This window comes from Eleutherodactylus coqui, chromosome 6, assembly GCF_035609145.1.
Source record: "Eleutherodactylus coqui strain aEleCoq1 chromosome 6, aEleCoq1.hap1, whole genome shotgun sequence".
In the NCBI taxonomy this organism is placed as follows: Eukaryota; Metazoa; Chordata; class Amphibia; order Anura; family Eleutherodactylidae; genus Eleutherodactylus; species Eleutherodactylus coqui.
In genome coordinates this window covers 346,733-366,534 of record NC_089842.1, presented here as the reverse complement: position 1 = coordinate 366,534, position 19,802 = coordinate 346,733, and the positions used below count along the sequence as shown (strand labels likewise).

Sequence of the window (19,802 nt, the reverse complement as noted above, 5' to 3'; positions counted from 1 at the left end):
TAACCAGAGCTCAGCACACAGGATTGGAGGTCAGACGTAGTCAGATATAAGCAGAGCTCAGCATACAGGATTGGAGGTCAGGCGTGGTCCGATATAACCAGAGCTCAGCACACAGGATTGGAGGTCAGGCGTGGTCCGATATAACCATAGCTCAGCACACAGGATTGGAGGTCAGACATAGTCAGATAAAACCAGAGCTCAGCACACAGGATTGGAGGTCAGACGTAGTCGGATATAACCAGAGCTCAGCACACAAGATTGGAGGTCAGGCGTGGTCCGATATAACCATAGCTCAGCACACAGGATTGGAGGTCAGTTGTAGTCAGATATAACCAGAGCTTAGCATACAGGATTGGAGGTCAAGCGTAGTCGGATATAACCAGAGCTCAGCACACAAGATTGGAGGTCAAGCGTAGTCAGATATATCCAGAGCTCAGCATACAGGATTGGAGGTCAGGCGTGGTCCGATATAACCAGAGCTCAGCACACAGGATTGGAGGTCAGACGTAGTCAGATATAACCAGAGCTCAGCACACAGGATTAGAGGTCAGATGTAGTCAGATGTAACCAGAGCTCGGCACATAAGATTGGAGGTCAGACGTAGTCAGAAATAACCAGAGCTCAGCAAACAGAATTGGAGATCAGATGTAGTCAGATGTAACCAGAGCTCAGCATACAGGATTGGAGGTCAGACGTAGTCAGATATAACCAGAGCTCGGCACATAAGATTGGAGGTCAGACATAGTCGGATATAACCAGAGCTTGGCATACAGGATTGGAGGTCAGACGTAGTCAGATATAACCAGAGCTCGGCACATAAGATTGGAGGTCAGACATAGTCGGATATAACCAGAGCTTGGCATACAGGATTGGAGGTCAGACGTAGTCGGATATAACCAAAGCTCAGCACACAGGATTGGAGGTCAGACGTAGTCAGATATAACCAGAGCTCAGCACACAGGATTGGAGGTCAGGCGTAGTCAGATATAACCAGAGCTCAGCATACAGGATTGGAGGTCAGACATAGTCAGATATATCCAGAGCTCAGCATACAGAACTGGAAGTCAGACGTAGTCAGATATAACCAGAGCTCAGCATACAGGATTGGAGGTCAGACGTAGTCAGATATAACCAGAGCTCAGCATACAGGATTGGAGGTCAGACGTAGTCAGATATAACCAGAGCTCAGCACACAGGATTGGAGGTCAGACATAGTCAGATATAACCAGAGCTCAGCATACAGGATTGGAGGTCAGACGTAGTCGGATATAACCAGAGCTCAGCACACAGGATTGGAGGTCAGACGTAGTCAGATATAACCAGAGCTCGGCACACAAGATTGGAGGTCAGGCGTAGTCAGATATAACCAGAGCTCAGCACACAGGATTGGAGGTCAAACATAGTCAGATATAACCAGAGCTCAGCATACAGGATTGGAAGTCAGGCGTAGTCAGATATAACCAGAGCTCAGCACACAGGATTGGAGGTCAGACGTAGTCAGATATAACCAGAGCTCAGTACACAGGATTGGAGGTCAGACATAGTCAGATATAACCAGAGCTCAGTACACAGGATTGGAGGTCAGGCGTAGTCAGATATAACCAGAGCTCAGCATACAGGATTGGAGGTCAGACGTAGTCGGATATAACCAGAGCTCAGTACACAAGATTGGAGGTCAAGCGTAGTCAGATATATCCAGAGCTCAGCATACAGGATTGGAGGTCAGGCGTGGTCCGATATAACCAGAGCTCAGCACACAGGATTGGAGGTCAGCCGTAGTCAGATATAACCAGAGCTCGGCACACAAGATTGGAGGTCAGACGTAGTCGAATATAACCAGAGCTCAGCACACAGGCTTGGCGGTCAGACGTAGTCAGATATAACTAGAGCTCAGCACACAGGATTGGAGGTCAGGCGTGGTCCGATATAACCAGAGCTCAGCACACAGGATTGGAGGTCAGGCGTGGTCCGATATAACCAGAGCTCAGCACACAGGATTGGAGGTCAGACGTAGTCAGATATAACCAGAGCTCAGCACACAGGATTAGAGGTCAGGTGTGGTCCGATATAACCAGAGCTCAGCACACAGGATTGGAGGTCAGGCGTAGTCAGAAATAACCAGAGCTCAGCATACAGAATTGGAGATCAGATGTAGTCAGATGTAACCAGAGCTCGGCACATAAGATTGGAGGTCAGACGTAGTCAGAAATAACCAGAGCTCAGCATACAGAATTGGAGATCAGATGTAGTCAGATGTAACCAAAGCTCAGCACACAGGATTGGAGGTCAGACGTAGTCGGATATAACCAGAGCTCAGCATACAGGATTGGAGGTCAGGCGTAGTCAGATATAACCAGAGCTCAGCACACAGGATTGGAGGTCAGACATAGTCAGATATAACCAGAGCTCAGCATATAGGATTGGAAGTCAGGCGTAGTCAGATATAACCAGAGCTCAGCACACAGGATTGGAGGTCAGACGTAGTCAGATATAACCAGAGCTCAGTACACAGGATTGGAGGTCAGACGTAGTCAGATATAACCAGAGCTCAGTACACAGGATTGGAGGTCAGACGTAGTCGGATATAACCAAAGCTCAGCACACAGGATTGGAGGTCAGACGTAGTCGGATATAACCAGAGCTCAGCATACAGGATTGGAGGTCAGGCGTAGTCAGATATAACCAGAGCTCAGCACACAGGATTGGAGGTCAGACATAGTCAGATATAACCAGAGCTCAGTACACAGGATTGGAGGTCAGACGTAGTCGGATATAACCAGAGCTCAGCACACAGGATTGGAGGTCAGGCGTAGTCAGATATAACCAGAGCTCAGCATACAGGATTGGAGGTCAGACGTAGTCAGATATAACCAGAGCTCAGCATACAGGATTGGAGATCAGACGTAGTCGGATATAACCAGAGCTCAGCACACAGGATAGGAGGTCAGACGTAGTCAGATATAACCAAACCTCAGTACACAGGATTGGAGGTCAGACATAGTCAGATATAACCAAAGCTCAGCACACAGGATTGGCGGTCAGACGTAGTCAGATATAACCAAACCTCAGTACACAGGATTGGAGGTCAGACATAGTCAGATATAACCAGAGCTCAGCACACAGGATTGGAGGTCAGACGTAGTCGGATATAACCAGAGCTCAGTACACAGGATTGGAGGTCAGACGTAGTCAGATATAAGCAGAGCTCAGCATACAGGATTGGAGGTCAGGCGTGGTCCGATATAACCAGAGCTCAGCATACAGGATTGGAGGTCAGGCGTGGTCCGATATAACCATAGCTCAGCACACAGGATTGGAGGTCAGACGTAGTCAGATATAACCAGAGCTCAGCATACAGGATTGGAGGTCAGGCGTGGTCCGATATAACCAGAGCTCAGCACACAGGATTGGAGGTCAGGCGTGGTCCGATATAACCAGAGCTCAGCACACAGGATTGGAGGTCAGGCGTAGTCAGATATAACTAGAGCTCGGCACACAGGATTGGAGGTCAGGCGTGGTCCGATATAACCAGAGCTCGGCACACAGGATTGGAGGTCAGACGTAGTCCGATATAACCAGAGCTCGGCACACAGGATTGGAGGTCAAGCGTGGTCCGATATAACCAGAGCTCAGCACACAGGATTGGAGGTCAGGCGTAGTCAGATATAACTGGAGCTCGGCACACAAGATTGCAGGTCAGGCGTAGTCAGATATAACTAGAGCTCGGCACACAAGATTGCAGGTCAGGCGTAGTCAGATATAACCAGACCTCAGTACACAGGATTGGAGGTCAGGCGTAGTCAGATATAACCAGAGCTCGGCACACAGGATTGGAGGTCAGGCGTGGTCCGATATAACCAGAGCTCGGCACACAGGATTGGAGGTCAGGCGTGGTCCGATATAACCAGAGCTCAGCACACAGGATTGGAGGTCAGACGTAGTCCGATATAACCAGAGCTCGGCACACAGGATTGGAGGTCAGGCGTGGTCCGATATAACCAGAGCTCAGCACACAGGATTGGAGGTCAGACGTAGTCCGATATAACCAGAGCTCGGCACACAGGATTGGAGGTCAGGCGTGGTCCGATATAACCAGAGCTCAGCACACAGGATTGGAGGTCAGGCGTAGTCAGATATAACCAGAGCTCGGCACACAGGATTGGAGGTCAGGCGTGGTCCGATATAACCAGAGCTCAGCACACAGGATTGGAGGTCAGACGTAGTCCGATATAACCAGAGCTCGGTACACAGGATTGGAGGTCAGGCGTAGTCCGATATAACCAGAGCTCAGCACACAGGATTGGAGGTCAGGCGTAGTCCGATATAACCAGAGCTCAGCACACAGGATTGGAGGTCAGACGTAGTCCGATATAACCAGAGCTCAGCACACAGGATTGGAGGTCAGACGTAGTCCGATATAACCAGAGCTCAGCACACAGGATTGGAGGTCAGGCGTGGTCCGATATAACCAGAGCTCGGCACACAGGATTGGAGGTCAGGCGTGGTCCGATATAACCAGAGCTCAGCACACAGGATTGGAGGTCAGGCGTAGTCAGATATAACCAGAGCTCGGCACACAGGATTGGAGGTCAGGCGTGGTCCGATATAACCAGAGCTCGGCACACAGGATTGGAGGTCAGGCGTGGTCCGATATAACCAGAGCTCAGCACACAGGATTGGAGGTCAGACGTAGTCCGATATAACCAGAGCTCAGTACACAGGATTGGAGGTCAGGCATGAAGTATAAAACAGAATTTGGTACCAATATTCTTCTTCTTCAAAGGATTCCTTGGAAGGATAACTTCTTGTTTAAAGGACACCAGTTTATTCCTTCTAACCAGTGACAGCATGCCGTCAGTCAGCAGAATAGGTATATTCTTGACACATATACTTTATGGCCAGTAGCTCCTCATACCTTTGGAAATTAACTTTTTAAACATTCTGCATAATTGGCAATTTAGGTTTGAACTATCCAGTAGAGATGCCTAAAGGTATATACTGTGCGAGTTTTAGAAAGCTATCCTACTGCCTGACAGCATGCTGCCACTGGTCTATAAGGGTCAAACCTGTTGACAGGTTGGAAAACAGTAGAAAAAGAGGGGGGTGGAGTAACAGTAAGAAAAGGGCGGGTATCTTAGAATATTTTTTCAAGTTTTCCCAAAGGAGGAGGAGAGGGGTCATTTTAGACCGCTGCAGCCAACCCAATAATTGTCACAACCTTTGAAGGAGGACGCATGCACAAGCCAGTGAGAAAGAAGTGAATGCAGGCGCAGGATTCTTCAGGAGAACAGCGAGACGTTACGTCTTTTAGTTCACATCTTGTTTTACTTAAACCAGTATAGACGCGTTTCAGGGCTGTAGCGCTCCCTCCTCTGTGTTTGCTGGGGATACAATATGCGTAGATAAATGGTACAGCATCACATTGAAGGTCAAAGGGGCTGGGGGGGGTAGAAAGTTTTTAACAAATATGAGTAGTACGGTTATGACATAAATGGAATGAAAAGTAAAAAGGCCAGAAAATACAATCCGGAACAAAGGAAAAACCGACAATAAATCGGCAGATAAAACGTAGAAATAAATGCATGGCTGCCAACCGAAATATAAGTCACAAAGTTGGAGAGGGGCCTGTAGTGTCCATGGCCTTGGCAGATGCTGGGATCCTTAGGGTGCTCTTCTGCTTACGAATTATCCTTGAAATATTCTTGCTGAGTGTTTAAGGCTGTGAGAAGAGTCTTAGGCCTGGCTCCTAGTTTGGAGAATATAGAGAGGGAGTGTCCCTGGGTGCGAGGGTTGGGGACTGGAGGGAGATCCAGCAAGAATGGTGGAGGGTTGTCTTGAGGTGTGTCACCCCCCCTGTTTTTTTCCATCTCATGGACTCAATCTATGGTAAGTCAATATAGGGTGCTTGCAGGGGCAAGTGGGTATATGGGTTCTTTCTTTCACCAAAATTTTATATGGTCTTTGCAATCTTCACAATGTCTACGCAGCTTCGGAGTGGAGTATCCTACTTGTCAGGATCCTATCCCATCCGCCAAAGTGACTGTTTATTAAAGGTTATAATAGGTTTCTGAGCCACTGAGATACGGTTGCTGAAAACATCCTTCAATTCTTTACCCTGAGCATTGGGAAGTACCAATAAATCTCTACTAAATTTGTGGAGTAGATTAGCCTTTTGTTCAGTAAGAGTCATCGGTTAGGATCCCGTAAGCCTCTTGGTACAATGTAAGCACCCTGAAGAAGGTCTTGGTCTAAGTCATGGTGGAGTTCTTCCCATAATAAATGTTTGAATTCCAACGAGACCCAACCAAACCAGAAATGGATTATTGCGCTAATAGATTTCAGGAGAGAGATCGCCTCATTGACCACAGATGACTCCGTAACCTCCAAATGTGGACCACATAGATGATAAGGCACCATTTAAACTTTTCTTTAACCCCTTCCCGCTCCAGGGCGTACCGGTACGTCCTGGCAGCCTGGTACTTCCCGCAACAGGGCGTACCGGTACGTCCTGGAGATAGCGCGGGATCACATAAGATCCAGCGCTATCCCGCAGCGGGAGCCGGCTGTCAGTCACAGCCGGCGTCCCGCTGTAACAGCGGGGGGGCATCGGAGATGCGCCGCCCGCTGTTAACCCCTTCCCTGCCGCGATCTAAGTAGATCGCGGCAGGGAAAGAGTTCACAGAGGGACCGCGCTCATTCTGTGTCTCCGGCCGGAACTCGCGATGTCATCGCGAGAGCCCGGCCTGTCGCCATGGCAACAGGACGCCAGACACTGGCGTCCTGTATTGCCTGTGCCTATAATCGCTGTATAAGCGATAAGGCATGGGAGAGCAGTAGCTCTGCCATGCCTTATGACAGCGATCATAGGCACAGTGTTGTAAGTCCCTCAGAGGGACTCAAATAGTATAAAAAAAAAGGAAAGAAAAGTGTAAAAAAAGAAAAATGTAAAAAAAAAATTTAAAAAAAACCCTTTTTTTTATGCTTTTTCTAATATTAGCATAAAAAAGGGAAAAAAAATTAAAACCCCACATATTTGGTATTGACGCGTCCGTAACGAAGTGTACAAAAAGTTGAACACACTTTTTATTTTGTATGATAAAAAGCGTAAAAAACAACGCTAAAAAACAGAGGCAAAATGCTAATTTTTAGCATTTTGCCTCCCAAAAAATGCAATAAAAGTGATCAAAAAAGCCGTACATTCCCCAAAATGGTACCAATAAAAACTACAGCTCGTCTCATAAAAAATAAGCCCTCATAGAGCTCCGTACATAGAAAAATAAAAAAGTTACAGGACTTTGAATGCAGCTATAGAGGAAAAAAAAGATTTCCAAAAAAAAAGGGGGTTTTATTGCAAAAAAGTGTAAAAACCTAAAAAAAAATATAACAATTTTGGTATCGTTGTTACCGTACCGACCCGCAGAAAAAATTTAGTGTGTCATTTATGCTGCATGATTAACGCTGTAAAAAAAAAAAAAAAAAAAAAAATCTATGGCAAAACTGATGCGTTTTCTCTCCCTGTTATGGCGCCCACCCACTTGCGATTTTTTTTTCTTTGCGTTTTGCGTTTTTCCTGCAGAGCCATTAGAATTGAATGTACTCCTGTCCACTGGCGTTTTGCGTTACGTTGCGTTTTTTAACATAGGAACTGTCAGTTGCATATGTGTCCTTATTTTTCTCCTAATGCACCCATGAAAGTCAATGGAAATTAATGGAAAAGCTGCGAAAACGCCGCGAAAAACGCCACTGGGTGGGCGCCCTTATCATAAAAAAAAAATTACAAAATTTTACGATATTGTCTATGTACCCAAAAGTGGCACCGATAAAAACTACAGCTCGCCACACAAAAAACAAGCCCTTATACGGCCGCGTCCACGGAAAAATAAAAGTTATGGCTTTTGAAAAATGGAGATGGAAAAATACCAAAAAAAATCGCTTGGTCCTCAACGCCAAAATAGGCCATGTCATTAAGGGGTTAAAGGACGTTTGTGCCCCAAATCCTGAGACATCATTTATAAAAGTACACATCTCCCTGGAAGCCCTCCTTACTAAAGCCAGAGAATCCGTGTCCCTCGTTAACAGACTCAATATAGACCAGAGGAGCGGCGTGTAACCACCCCCTGCCCCAGCAACGCCCATTGCTCTTCTCTGTGGATCTGAGTCCACGGAAGCTGAGCCACGTGATCAGCCCTTTCATACAGCAGCCTGATCTTGTGATAAGAGACGCTGAGGTTACATCCTACGTAGGATATCTTACTAAGTACTAACGAGCCCATTTCCTCTGGTCATACACCACCATGCGCGCCGCCAGGCGCAGTGTGACTTGTTTCTTTTTTGATCACCTGCTCTGTCTCATAGCGGCATTGAACACGCTCCCCCGAGATAACAACAGGGCTGTACGCACGCAGTATATATGTTAATGTGAATGTCATTGATGCCATTCACGGCGTACTACGCCGGTGGGCATGAGCCTTTATACCACGGAGAAATGGCGACTATCTACATATATATATATATATATATATATATATATATATATATAACACTTAGGTCTCTGTTCACAAATTTGATTTTAATCACAGAGTCAATAAAAAACTTTTAATATGCCTTTTATGCTGCTTTTCTCTAGCCAGCTTGGGTTTTACTGAAGGACGACCTAGTTTGCACATACAGTGTGGATGACATTTTTACTAATCGACTACTTCCCATTTCAGTTGGCAGCCATGCATTTATTTATGCATTTTATATGCCGATTTATCATTTGCTTTTTCCTTCGTTCCGGATTGTATTTTCTGGCCTTTGTACTTTTCATTCCATTTTATGCAATAACCGTACTATTCATATTTGTTAAAACCTTCCATCCCCCGGCCTTTACCCTCACAGTGACACCCCTAGGAGTACTGCGGTGCCATTCAGTTAGAGGGTAGTGCTCCAGCAGCAGACATGCAGGTACAGCAGTCTGTGGCTTTCCGGCTGACCCACCATCACACATTGATGGCCACCAACCATAGATCATGGGAACCCCTTCATGGTCCAGCTCACGTTTTTATGTTTTGTGCATCTCTTTAGTGGATCACAGCTGGACCTTCCCAAAACTACATCAATATATGAACTGGGAAACCAGCATAACTCCGGTTCCGCTCCCAGCGGCATCACGGCTGCTCATGGACGCTGCAATGACTCCGATATGTCAAGATTTGGATCTATTACAAAATGGATTAAATGCATGTAAAGGAGATCTGTGAGCGTCCTGCAGCCACTAAACCAGTAAAACAGGAGGTTCGCTGGCATGGGGGACAAACTGCTATGTAAATGACGGTCTGAGGGGCAGTCCTCTGCTGGATAGCGGTCCTGGGCTTTCGGTAATAAGCACTCTTTAACCCTTTCTCTGGCAATTGACCGTATGACACTTAGCAGCCAATCCATGGAGAGGGGGAGGGGGGTCCCGGACTGCTATTAGCAATGAACCACCAGCGATTTTGGGACCCCTGAGGCTGGCTGCGCAGTGGAGGAGGTATACTAGCATGTCCCAACATCAGCGCTCCAGCCGTGTTGCTGGTTTTCATGTGTCCTGTAAAAATGACATGCAAATACTTGATGTAAAGCGCATCATCCACCTGCTTACCTCCGCCGCTTCTTGACTCAGCTTCGCCCTCAGCTCTGACAGGGCGGCTTCTCTCTCACCCAGTAACATTTTCCTTTCCTGCTCAAGTAAGTTTTCAGTCTCTTTTTTCATTTTTTCAAGGAGGTCATTTTTATCCTGCAACAGTTCCTCCTGCCGTGTCGCCTCCATTTGCTGTAACGCCCGCTTACGCTTTTCTCCCTCATCCTCTGCCCAGATCCTGCAGGAAATAAACAGGAGAAAATTCTGGTGAGATTGGCATCAGCTTTCACTAACAAAGTACAAAATGTTAGAACAAGTTGAGTTTGCTGCACAGATGTGAACTTGTAATATAAAGCTGGACGGGTGTATGTCTAAGATATGGAGATAAGCTGGTGAGATCCAGCAGGACAGCGTCGGACATCACATGTACTCCTAGAACCAGGTAGGTGCAGCGTCTGTGGAGCCGGCCCACAGCCTAGGAGACAGCGGGGTAGAGTTTGTCACAGGGCTCTACCATCTCCCACCCTGAGGGTAGCACGGGACGCGTCCAAGGTGCCGCTGGGGGTAACTTAATACATGGTTTACCTTTAACAGTCCTTTGTCACAGACGACACCACCGCTCATTTCTCTGCGGTGAATCCGGATGATGGAATAAGTGATCCACACACACGGGGAACTTTTAAATAGCAAAGCCGGGAACGGTTGGCAGAGCTTGTTTACTTGCAAACTATTTACAGTCCAACCGAAGGCATCGATTCATGCAAGCAGAAAAATGGTGCAAAATCACAAAGTGGTGCGACAGGGAGGAAATCACAGGATGGCAGAAGAAGCTACAGTCCCAGTTATCTGTGGGGTTCCGTTCCCGGTACAAACTCCTTTACACTCACCAGCTCTCTATCGGCCGGCACGCACACCTGGCAGGCACTCCACGCTGCATGGCGGATCCACTCTCTCCTTTAGTGGTTCTGGGCACCACTGGCATCTCCTGCGTAAAGCAGGCCCAGGGAAGGCTGAGGATACCTTTCAGTCTCCTTCATTCTGGCCCACACAGAACTGATGGTGTCTGTGTGGCTCACTTGCAGCTCCACAAACTGTGAGGGTATATCCAGTTCCGATAATGCCAACCAGATACGTTACCAGAAGAATGGAGAAATGTACTAGTACTGTGTCTGCCCCGGTCTCATAAGATGGACTGTCAGTGGACTTCCCATTTGCCTAGGGAAAGTGCAGAAGACCTTAGGTTCCGGCGAGGGCACACCCTGCGGGGTGTTAACTTGTACAGATAGAGGGTATGGATGCCCAGAAATAAGCCCAGGGAATCCATGGCCTCCTTCTGAGGTGAGGTAGGGATCCCTCCCTTTTAGGAGTAGGGACTTACGGGCAGTGGAGAAACCCTGGCGCAAGGGAGAGACGACCGAGGAAGAGTGCAAAGTCTGATGCTTGATCTCCATATTAAGTTTTTTAGGGGGGTTTGTGAGGGTATATATATATATATTGCCATATGTTCTTTATACTTTTATACCTATATGCAAGTTTTATTCAATTCCAAATGAGAAAAAACTTATATGTCGCCTTACATCAGATATTCCAAGGCTTTGCAAGGCTGAGAGAGAGGATACCGAACCAGACATGAAGGACGCGTGTACTTGGCCGTTTTCCCAGAAGCAAGATATCAAGATGTTCCACTATGTACATAATTTTCACTGTCCCAGGCCGGAAATCCGGACTTCCCATATATGGAGAATGCATGCTTGGCCGTTTTCTTAGAATTGAGTGGGTGATTCTTTGCACTGGAGTTAATTGAATACGTGATTTTCTGTACGTAAGCCAGAGGCGCCAGTATCAAGATAATGACTGTTATATGATTTTCAGTGTCTCAGGCCGGAAAAACGGACTGCCCATATATGGTTATAAGCCCATCACCCCTTGTTGGTGATGGGACAAAGGGTATAAGATCTCATGTAATCTGTAATAAACGTCGGAAAAGCGCAGCCATGCCCCGTGTGAGGAATTATACCAGACCTCCCTGTGTGGTGTTTTTTTCTTTACCGCCGGCAACGGGGCAAGTGGGGTGGGCCTGATTGGTGCTGTACTTAGAATTTTATTACCCTGACAAAACACTCCTTACTCTTGCAAGTCCAGAACACAAGACCTTATACAACTCCTTGCAATCACTTAATAAGAAGCACGATCACGTGCCAAACAACAAGATACATTTCTCAGACATGTCACATACCAGATATTTAACCCATTTAGCGCTGCAGCTATGCAATACACATCATGTTAACTCAACATAAAAGACACTGACAACACATAGGCACGAGACAAATGCATTTATACATTATGGAGGGGCCCCGTTAACTCCGGGCCACTACACAGGTATTTGGAGAGTTCCTCACCAGCGGCTGACGCTCTACATACTCGGCACTGTTCACATCTGCACTCGCTGTATCCATTGTTCTGCTCCATCACAAGAGCGAAGCAACAATGACAGTAGTATCACATCGCAGATACAAATGGCGCCCGAAAGACCCCATTGGGGTGCGCGGTCTTTTCATTAGGTCACCCAGCATTTCCCCGGACAAAAGATATAGCACAGGATTTTGAATCGGATCGGCACTGAAGGCTCCAAACGGAACCTCCAAAACGTCTACTTCCACATCTGCACCAAGATGCCAATCAGATTCCGAGCCATTTTACTGCTGATCAGGGAGATCTTTAGAGCAGTGTTCCCCAACTCCAGTCCTCAGGGACCGCCAACAGGTCATGTTTCCTGGATTTCCTCAGTATTGTCGGTCCTCAGATATTGCCACAGGTGTTCTTACCATAGGATATCCTGAAAACATAACCTGTTGGTGGTCCCTGAGGACTGGAGTTGGGGACCCCTGCTTTAGAGAATCGGGTGCGGCATTTAAAGGGACTGGCCGAAATTCAACAAGATGGCTGCGATCTGTGCAGCCTGTGAAAACACATTCTAGGACAGGTTGGATGCATCTCTAGGCCAGGGGGGCGTGGCTGTGGTGGGTGTGGGTGGAGCCTAATTCCACACTGCTCGTTCCCGTCAGGCTCAGCATTCAGCCTAAGAGGACCAAGTAATGTGGCGTCAAAGCCCACTCCCTCCAGTCTAGAGATGCACTCAACCCATTCCAGGACGAGTTTCCACAGGCTGCACGGAGGGCGTCCATTTGGTTGGATTGCAGAACAACCCCTTTAAATACACTTGCATTTAGTAGCCATAAGCCATCTTGCTTCCTGGGAGTGAATATCCCTCCAGCCCCCAGTCCACCCCAGGGACACGGCGTTTTCCTTCTCGCACTTGTGAACATCCCCTTACTTCATGCGTTCCTCTTCTTCCTCCCTCTCCAAATTGAGCTCACGTTCCAGTTGGAGCAATCTCTGCTTCTGGATCCCCCGCAGTTTCTCCTCTTCCCTCTTTGTCTCCTGGTCTAACTTTTCTTCTAAGGCCCTGTGATACAAGAAGCGAATATTTCCATTACACAGGAGTGCAGAAATTGCACTTCAATTCCCATTCTCCCTATGAATATATGGAAGTGTTGGGTGGGAGCGGGAAGAACGGGCAACGAGGAACCCTCAGCTGACCGCCACCATGTTGACATTTGTGAGCATTTAAAAGAGACACATCCCTTATAAGTTTTTTACTAATTAAAACCAGATGGAGAAACACATTACATTTATCTAATCTGCTTTAATTTTCAGATTTTTAAATTCTATTGTCTGTACATGACTGTGGGGCGGGGGAAGAGGGCGGCCCTCTCGTCCGTACGCGACTGTGCAGGTGACCATCTTCTCTGAGCTGCAGGTAACAAGATTTATAGGTATACTTTACAGCAGCTTCATGGACCATAAACACAGTGTACAGGAGCTGGCCCGTTGACTTGTATGGGAGTGTGTTGTGGGCGTGCTCAGTGACCTGTGCAGGGAGGGGAGGAGGTAAGATGTGACCTATAGTAAATGGTGGTTCCTATGTTATCTATATATAGGTGTCTCCTCTCAGTGTAATCCTACCTGTACAGGGAGGGGGGGGGGGAGCTGTGACTATTGTGAATGGTTGGTCCTGTGTTATCTATAAATAGGTCTCTCCTCTCAGTGTAATCCTGTCTGTACAGGGAGGGGAGGAGGGGAGCTGTGACTATTGTGAATGGTGGCTCCTGTGTTATCTGTATATAGGTATCTCCTCTCAGTGTAATCCCATCTGTACAGGGAGGGGAGGAGGTGAGCTGTGGCTATTGTGAATGGTGGCTGTTATATATATATATATATATATAGGTCTCTCCTCTCAGTGTAATCTTGTCTGTGATGATAATGAGATGACAGCTGAGAAGTTTCTTTACATAAAGGAAGTGTATTATTAGGACTAGTGGTCCAAGTGAGAACTGCAGGACAAGAAGTCTTTCTGGTGAGACATTCCCTTTAATGCATTTTATTATTACTATTCAATGACTTTGCTTTAACAACACACAATGAATATTGTAAGAGTGTTCCCCTTTACTTTGACAAACCCGCTCAAAGTATCTACTGGAAACATTTTGGGTCTCTCCCCCGCACTTAAGGAACTTGTCCATCTACATGCAAGTCCTTGATTCTCTCTTCTGTTTTAGTGGACTTGTTTCTCAGTTTACTGTCTGGCTCTGAGATCATCATGTCTAGAACTGGTAATAGCATTCAGACCCTGACCTAGCTGCTCATGGGCAACGACAGCTTGCACTCAATGGTCTACAGAAGGAGATATGATAGACTTTATAAGTACAGCGCCTTCATTTTCTCCCTTTACTCCGTGATGGTATAGTGAAGAGAACTGCAGCAGAGCTCCACTTAAACGCGTGAGGGGTCGTGCGGTGCACAAAAACGATTCACAACATTTTACCAAGCACTACAGTCCTGAGTGATGGGGAACCCAGACATTGTACCCCTACCATTACTTAGTATGGTACAGAAATTCCCTTAAAGGAGATATTCGGTACATTTAAAAGACCGACTGTAAGCAAGGAGTGTGATAAAACGTATTACTCACTTGGTAAACCCCCAACTGCTCCAGAGGTTCAGCTACCGTAGAATGATAGGGTCGGAAGGGTCCTCCAGGGTCATGGGGTCCAACCCCCTGGTCATTGCAGGATCACTAAATCATCCCAGACAGAGAGAGGTCTGTTCAGCCTTTGTTTGAGCACTTCCCTCGAAGGAGAACTCCCCACCTTCCGTGGTTACCTGTTCCACTCATTGATCCCCCTCACTGTCTAATATCTAATCTGTGTCTCCTCCCTTTCAGCTTCATCCCATTGCTTCTAGTCTTTCCTTGTGCAGATGAGAATAGGGCTGATCCCTCTGCACTGTGACCGCTCTTCAGATATTTGTAGACCGCTATTAAGTCTCGTCTCTGCCTTCTCTTCTGCTAAACATTCCCAGATTCTTTAACCGTTCTGCACAGGACATGATTTGCAGACCACTCGCCATCTTGGTAACTCTTCTCTGAACTTGCTACAGTTTGTCTATGTGTTTTATAAAGTGGGGTGCCCAGAACTGGACCCAGTATTCCAGATGAGGTCTGACTAAGGAAGAGTAGAGGGGATAATGACCTCACGTGATCTAGACTCTATGCTTCTCTTAATACATGTCAGAATTATTTTTGCCTTTTTGGCTGCTGCATCACATTGTTGACTCATGTTCAGTCTATGATCTATTAGTATACCTAAGTCTTTTTCACATGTGCTGCTGCTTAGCCCAATTCCTCCCAATCTAAATGTGCTTTTTTTTCATTTTCCTTGCCCAGATGTAGGACTTTGCAGTTCTCCTTGTAAATACCATTCTGTTAGTCGCTATCCACTGTGCAAGCTTTTCTAGAACTTTTTGAATACTCTCCCTCTCTTCCCTAGTGTTGGCTATCCCTCCTAGCTTTGTGCCGTCGTCAAATTTGATCAGTTTCCCATCAATTCCCTCCTGGAGATCATTTATAACAATGTTGGCCAACACTGGGCCCAGGACAGAGCCTTGTAGTCCCCACTTGATACATTCTTCCACTTGGATGTGCAGCCATTTATGACCACTCTTTGAGTACTATCACTCAGCCAGTTATGAATCCACCTAACAGTTGTCTTGTCAATCCCAGATTTAGTCATTTTTCCAATAAGTATGGTATGAGATACTTTGTCAAATGCTTTACTAAAGTCAAGATATACTATATCCACCGCATTTCCCTGATCAATCCAGTCGGTGATTCTGTCATGGAAGGAGATTAGATTAGTCTGGCACGACTTGTTTGTTATAAACCCATGCTGGCTCTGCTCAATTACTCCGTTTTTATCCAAGTACTTGCATACATGCTCTTTAATAATTTGTTTAGAGATCTTTCCCTGTATAGAAGTCAGGTTCACAGGCCTGTAGTTTCCTGGATCCGCCTTCTTCCCTTTTTTTTGAAGATAGGGACAACATTTGCCTTTTTCCAATCTTCTGGGACTTCTCCTGTCCTCCAGGAATTATGGCGAGTGGTTCAGCAATTACCTCCGCTGCTTCCTTTAGTATCCTAGGATGTAATTCATCTGGACCTTGAGACTTGAATTCATTTAAGTTAGCTAAGTGTTCCCTCACCATCTCTCTGCTTATAGATAGTCTGCATTCTTGTATCCCCCAATAGCACAAGGAAGACCATCTACTTTCGGAGAGAAAACAGATACAAAATAGGAATTTAAAAGTTCGGCCTTCTCAACATCATTCTTAACCAATTCACCATTTTCATCTTGTAAGCATCCAATAGCATCCTTGACTTTTCTTTTGCTTTTGACCCCCAAATCCATTTTTATTGCTTTTGGCCTCTGTGGCAAGCCCTATTTGATCCAGAGGAAAGCAAAAACCGCAAGGGGTAGGATCCAATTAGCCCATTTGGGGTAAAATTCCTTCCTGACTCCATAATGGCAATCAGAATAATCCCTGGATCAACCTTTGATAGTTCCTACCCGAAGGTAAGACCCGTAACAACCCCCCCGCTGGTCAACTAATGTCTATATCCTGTAATATCCTTCTGCTCAAGAAAGACTTCTAGTCCCCTCTTAAACTCCTCAATGGATTTTGCCATCACCACGTCCTCAGGCAGAGAGTTCCACAGTCTCACTGCTCTCACAGTAAAGAATCCCCTTCTGTGTTGGTGATGAAACCTGCTTTCTTCTGGACGTAGCGGATGCCCTCTTGTTACCGTCGCAGTCCTGGGTATAAACAGATCATGGGAGAGATCCTTGTATAGTCCCCTAACGTATTTAAACATAGTTATTTGATCGCCCCTTAGTCGCCTTTTTTCCAGGGTGAATAATCCTAATTTTGACTGGGTGTTCCAGTCCCTTCATTCCATGTATTAGTTTAGTTGCCTTTCTTTGTACCCCCTCAAGCACTGCAATATCTTTCCTGAGCGTCGGTGTTCAGAACTGTACACAGTATTCCATGTGGGGCCTGACAAGTGCCTTATATAGTTGGAGGATAATGTTCTCGTCCCTCGCCCCTATACCTCTTTTACTGCACCCCAAGACTTTATTAGCTTTTGCAGCAGCTGACTGGCATTGGTTGCTCAAGTTAAATCTACAATCCACTAGTACCCCCAGGTCTTTTTCCATCTCACTTTTCCCTAGCTGTACCCCATTTAGTGTATATTGGTGACATCCCTTTCTCCTGCCCATATGCAGAACCTTACATTTATCCACACTGAACTTCATTTGCCATTTTTCTGCCCAAGCCCCCGGCTTATCTCGGTCCGTTTGTAGCCATACCTCGTCCTCCGTTGTATTAACTGTCTTATATAATTTTGTATCATCTGCAAATATTGAGGTTTTACTGTGTAGCCCCTCTATCAGGTCTCTGATATATATATATATATATATATATCAGAATAGGGCCTAGTACTGAACCCTGTGGCCCCCTACTAGCAACGGGGGCCCAATCAGAGTACAAACCACTTATTCTCACTCTCTGCTTTCTATCTCTGAGCTAGTTCTTTACCCAGATACACACGTTTTCACCCAGTCCGAGCCGTCTCATTTTATATATCAGCCCATTATGCAGCACAGTGTCAAATGCTTTAGAGAAATCCAGATATACGAGATCAATAGACTCTCTAAGGTCCAGCCTAGAGCTTACTTCATCGTAGAAGCTGATCAGATTGGTCTGACCTGATCAACCCCTCATGAGCCCATGCCGGTGAGGAGTTATTCTGTTGTTCTCGAGGTATTCTAGGATGGCGTCTCTCAGAAACCCCTTGAATATTTTTCCAGTTATTGAAGTGAGGCTTACCGGCCTGTAGTTACCAGGCTCTCTTTTGGACCTCTCTTTGTAAATTGGAACCACGTTGGCAATGTGCCAATTCAGGGGTACAACCCCGGTCTTGATAGTGTCCATAAATATTAGAAATAGCGGCCTAGCTATCACATCACTTAGTTCCCTTAGAACCCTTGGGTGTATTCCATCTGGACCCAGCGATTTATCGATTTTAATCCTTTTTAACAACGCTGCACTTCCTCCTGTGTTAGGCATACTTAGCGTGGGGGGTCGTTCTATTCCCCTGCATCTCGTGTGGCATTTCCTTTTAGTTCGTGAATACACTTGAAAAGAAACCATTTAATAGATTTACCTTTCCCCCATCGTCTTCAATGATTTCCCCTGCATTATTCGTTAAAGGGCCAGCGCTCTCAGTGCAAATCCGTTTGCTATTAATATAGTTAAAGAATAGTTTAGGGTTATTTTTGCTCTCTTTGGCGATCAGTCTTTCAGCCTCCTCCTTAGCAATTTTGATCTTTCCTTTACATATTTTGTTTTTTCCCTGTTTGATTTTAGCTCTTCTTTGCTACCTTCTTGTTTTAGTAGTTTAAATGCTTTCTTTTTTTGTTTATTGCCCCCCTTACTGTCTTGTCGAGCCACATTGGTTTCCTTCTACTTGTAGTTCTTTTGTTTTCAAAGGGTATGAGCTGCTCACATTGGGTGATTAGGAGGTTTTTAAACTTTTCCCATTTGTCCTCTGTACTGATATTTTTGAGGAAGTTGTCCCAATTAATGTTACTGATTTCCCAAGTTTCCCTCAACCTGTACCCCCATTATTCGGTCTGGTTTGTTAAGTAGTACTTAGTCCAGAGTGGCCCTCCCTCTAGTTGGCTCCCGCACAAGTTGGGTAAGGTAGTTATCTTTAATTGATCTCAAGCACTTATCACCCTTGTGAGATTTGCAGGTCTCGTTATCCCATATTATATCTGGATAATTAATGTCCCCCATGATAATTACTTCGTTGCGGTTTGACACCTCTTCTATCTGCCTTAATAATAAGATTTCAGTTCCTTCTGTTGCTTTTAGTGGCCTATAGAAAACCCCTATCAGGATTTACTTATTTTTTCCTCCCTGTATTTCTACCCACAGAGATTCCACATGTTCACCTCCTACTCCTATATCCTCCCTTAGCCTCGGTATTAAGTACGATTTAACATACAGACATACCCCTCCCCCTTTCTGTTCACCACGGTCTCTTCTGAAGAGACTGTAACCCTGTAAATTCACCGCCCAATCGCACTTCTCATCAAGCCATGTTTCTGTTATTCCAACCATATCTTAATTTTCATCAGTCATTCTCAGTCAAGCTCACCCACTTTACCCATCAGACTTCTTGCATTCGTGGTCATACAATTTAAACGGTTATTTTTGTTCTTTAAATTAATTTTGCTACTGATGGTACTATTGGCTGATCTGTCAGTTCTAACTGTACTAACCCCACCCCCTGCACGGCCCCCTATTCCCATTGCTTAGACCCAGGTCGCTATCAACACTGTCTACCCCCCTGTTTTTCTTTTTGACCCCCCCCCCAGCCTCTAGTTTAAACATTCCCCCAGACTTCTAGTGATCATCTCCCCCAGCACAGCTGCACTCTCCCCATTAAGATGCAGCCCTTCCCTATGGTAGAGCCTGTAGCGAACAGCAAAGTCAGCCCAGTTCTCCAGGAACCCGAACACCTCCTTCATACACCAACTCTGGAGCCACTTGTTTACCTCCCTAAGATCCTGCTGCCTTTTTAGTGTGGCTTTTGGTGCAGGTAGTATTTCCGAGAAAACTACCCAGGAGGTAACATCCTAGGTCCCCGAAATCATTTTTGAGGGCCCTCCATTGACCTCTAATTTGTTCATTTGTGCCAACGTGCACCATGACCGCTGGATCCTCACCAGCCCCT

The 19,802-nt window shown here is 46.0% G+C and overlaps 1 protein-coding gene across 6 annotated transcripts in view; it reads right to left on the bottom strand.

Moving 5' to 3' along the window:
- Positions 1 to 19,802, bottom strand: part of CEP164 (centrosomal protein 164) — a 218,879-nt gene that overhangs the window by 107,113 nt on the left and 91,964 nt on the right. For all 6 annotated transcript variants that reach the window (XM_066606019.1, XM_066606020.1, XM_066606023.1 and 3 more), the window contains 2 exons: positions 12,936 to 13,067; positions 9,623 to 9,839 (listed from right to left, as the gene is read on the bottom strand). In XM_066606019.1, coding sequence (XP_066462116.1) covers positions 9,623 to 9,839; positions 12,936 to 13,067 — 349 coding nt within the window. The remainder of the gene's footprint in view (positions 1 to 9,622; positions 9,840 to 12,935; positions 13,068 to 19,802) is intronic.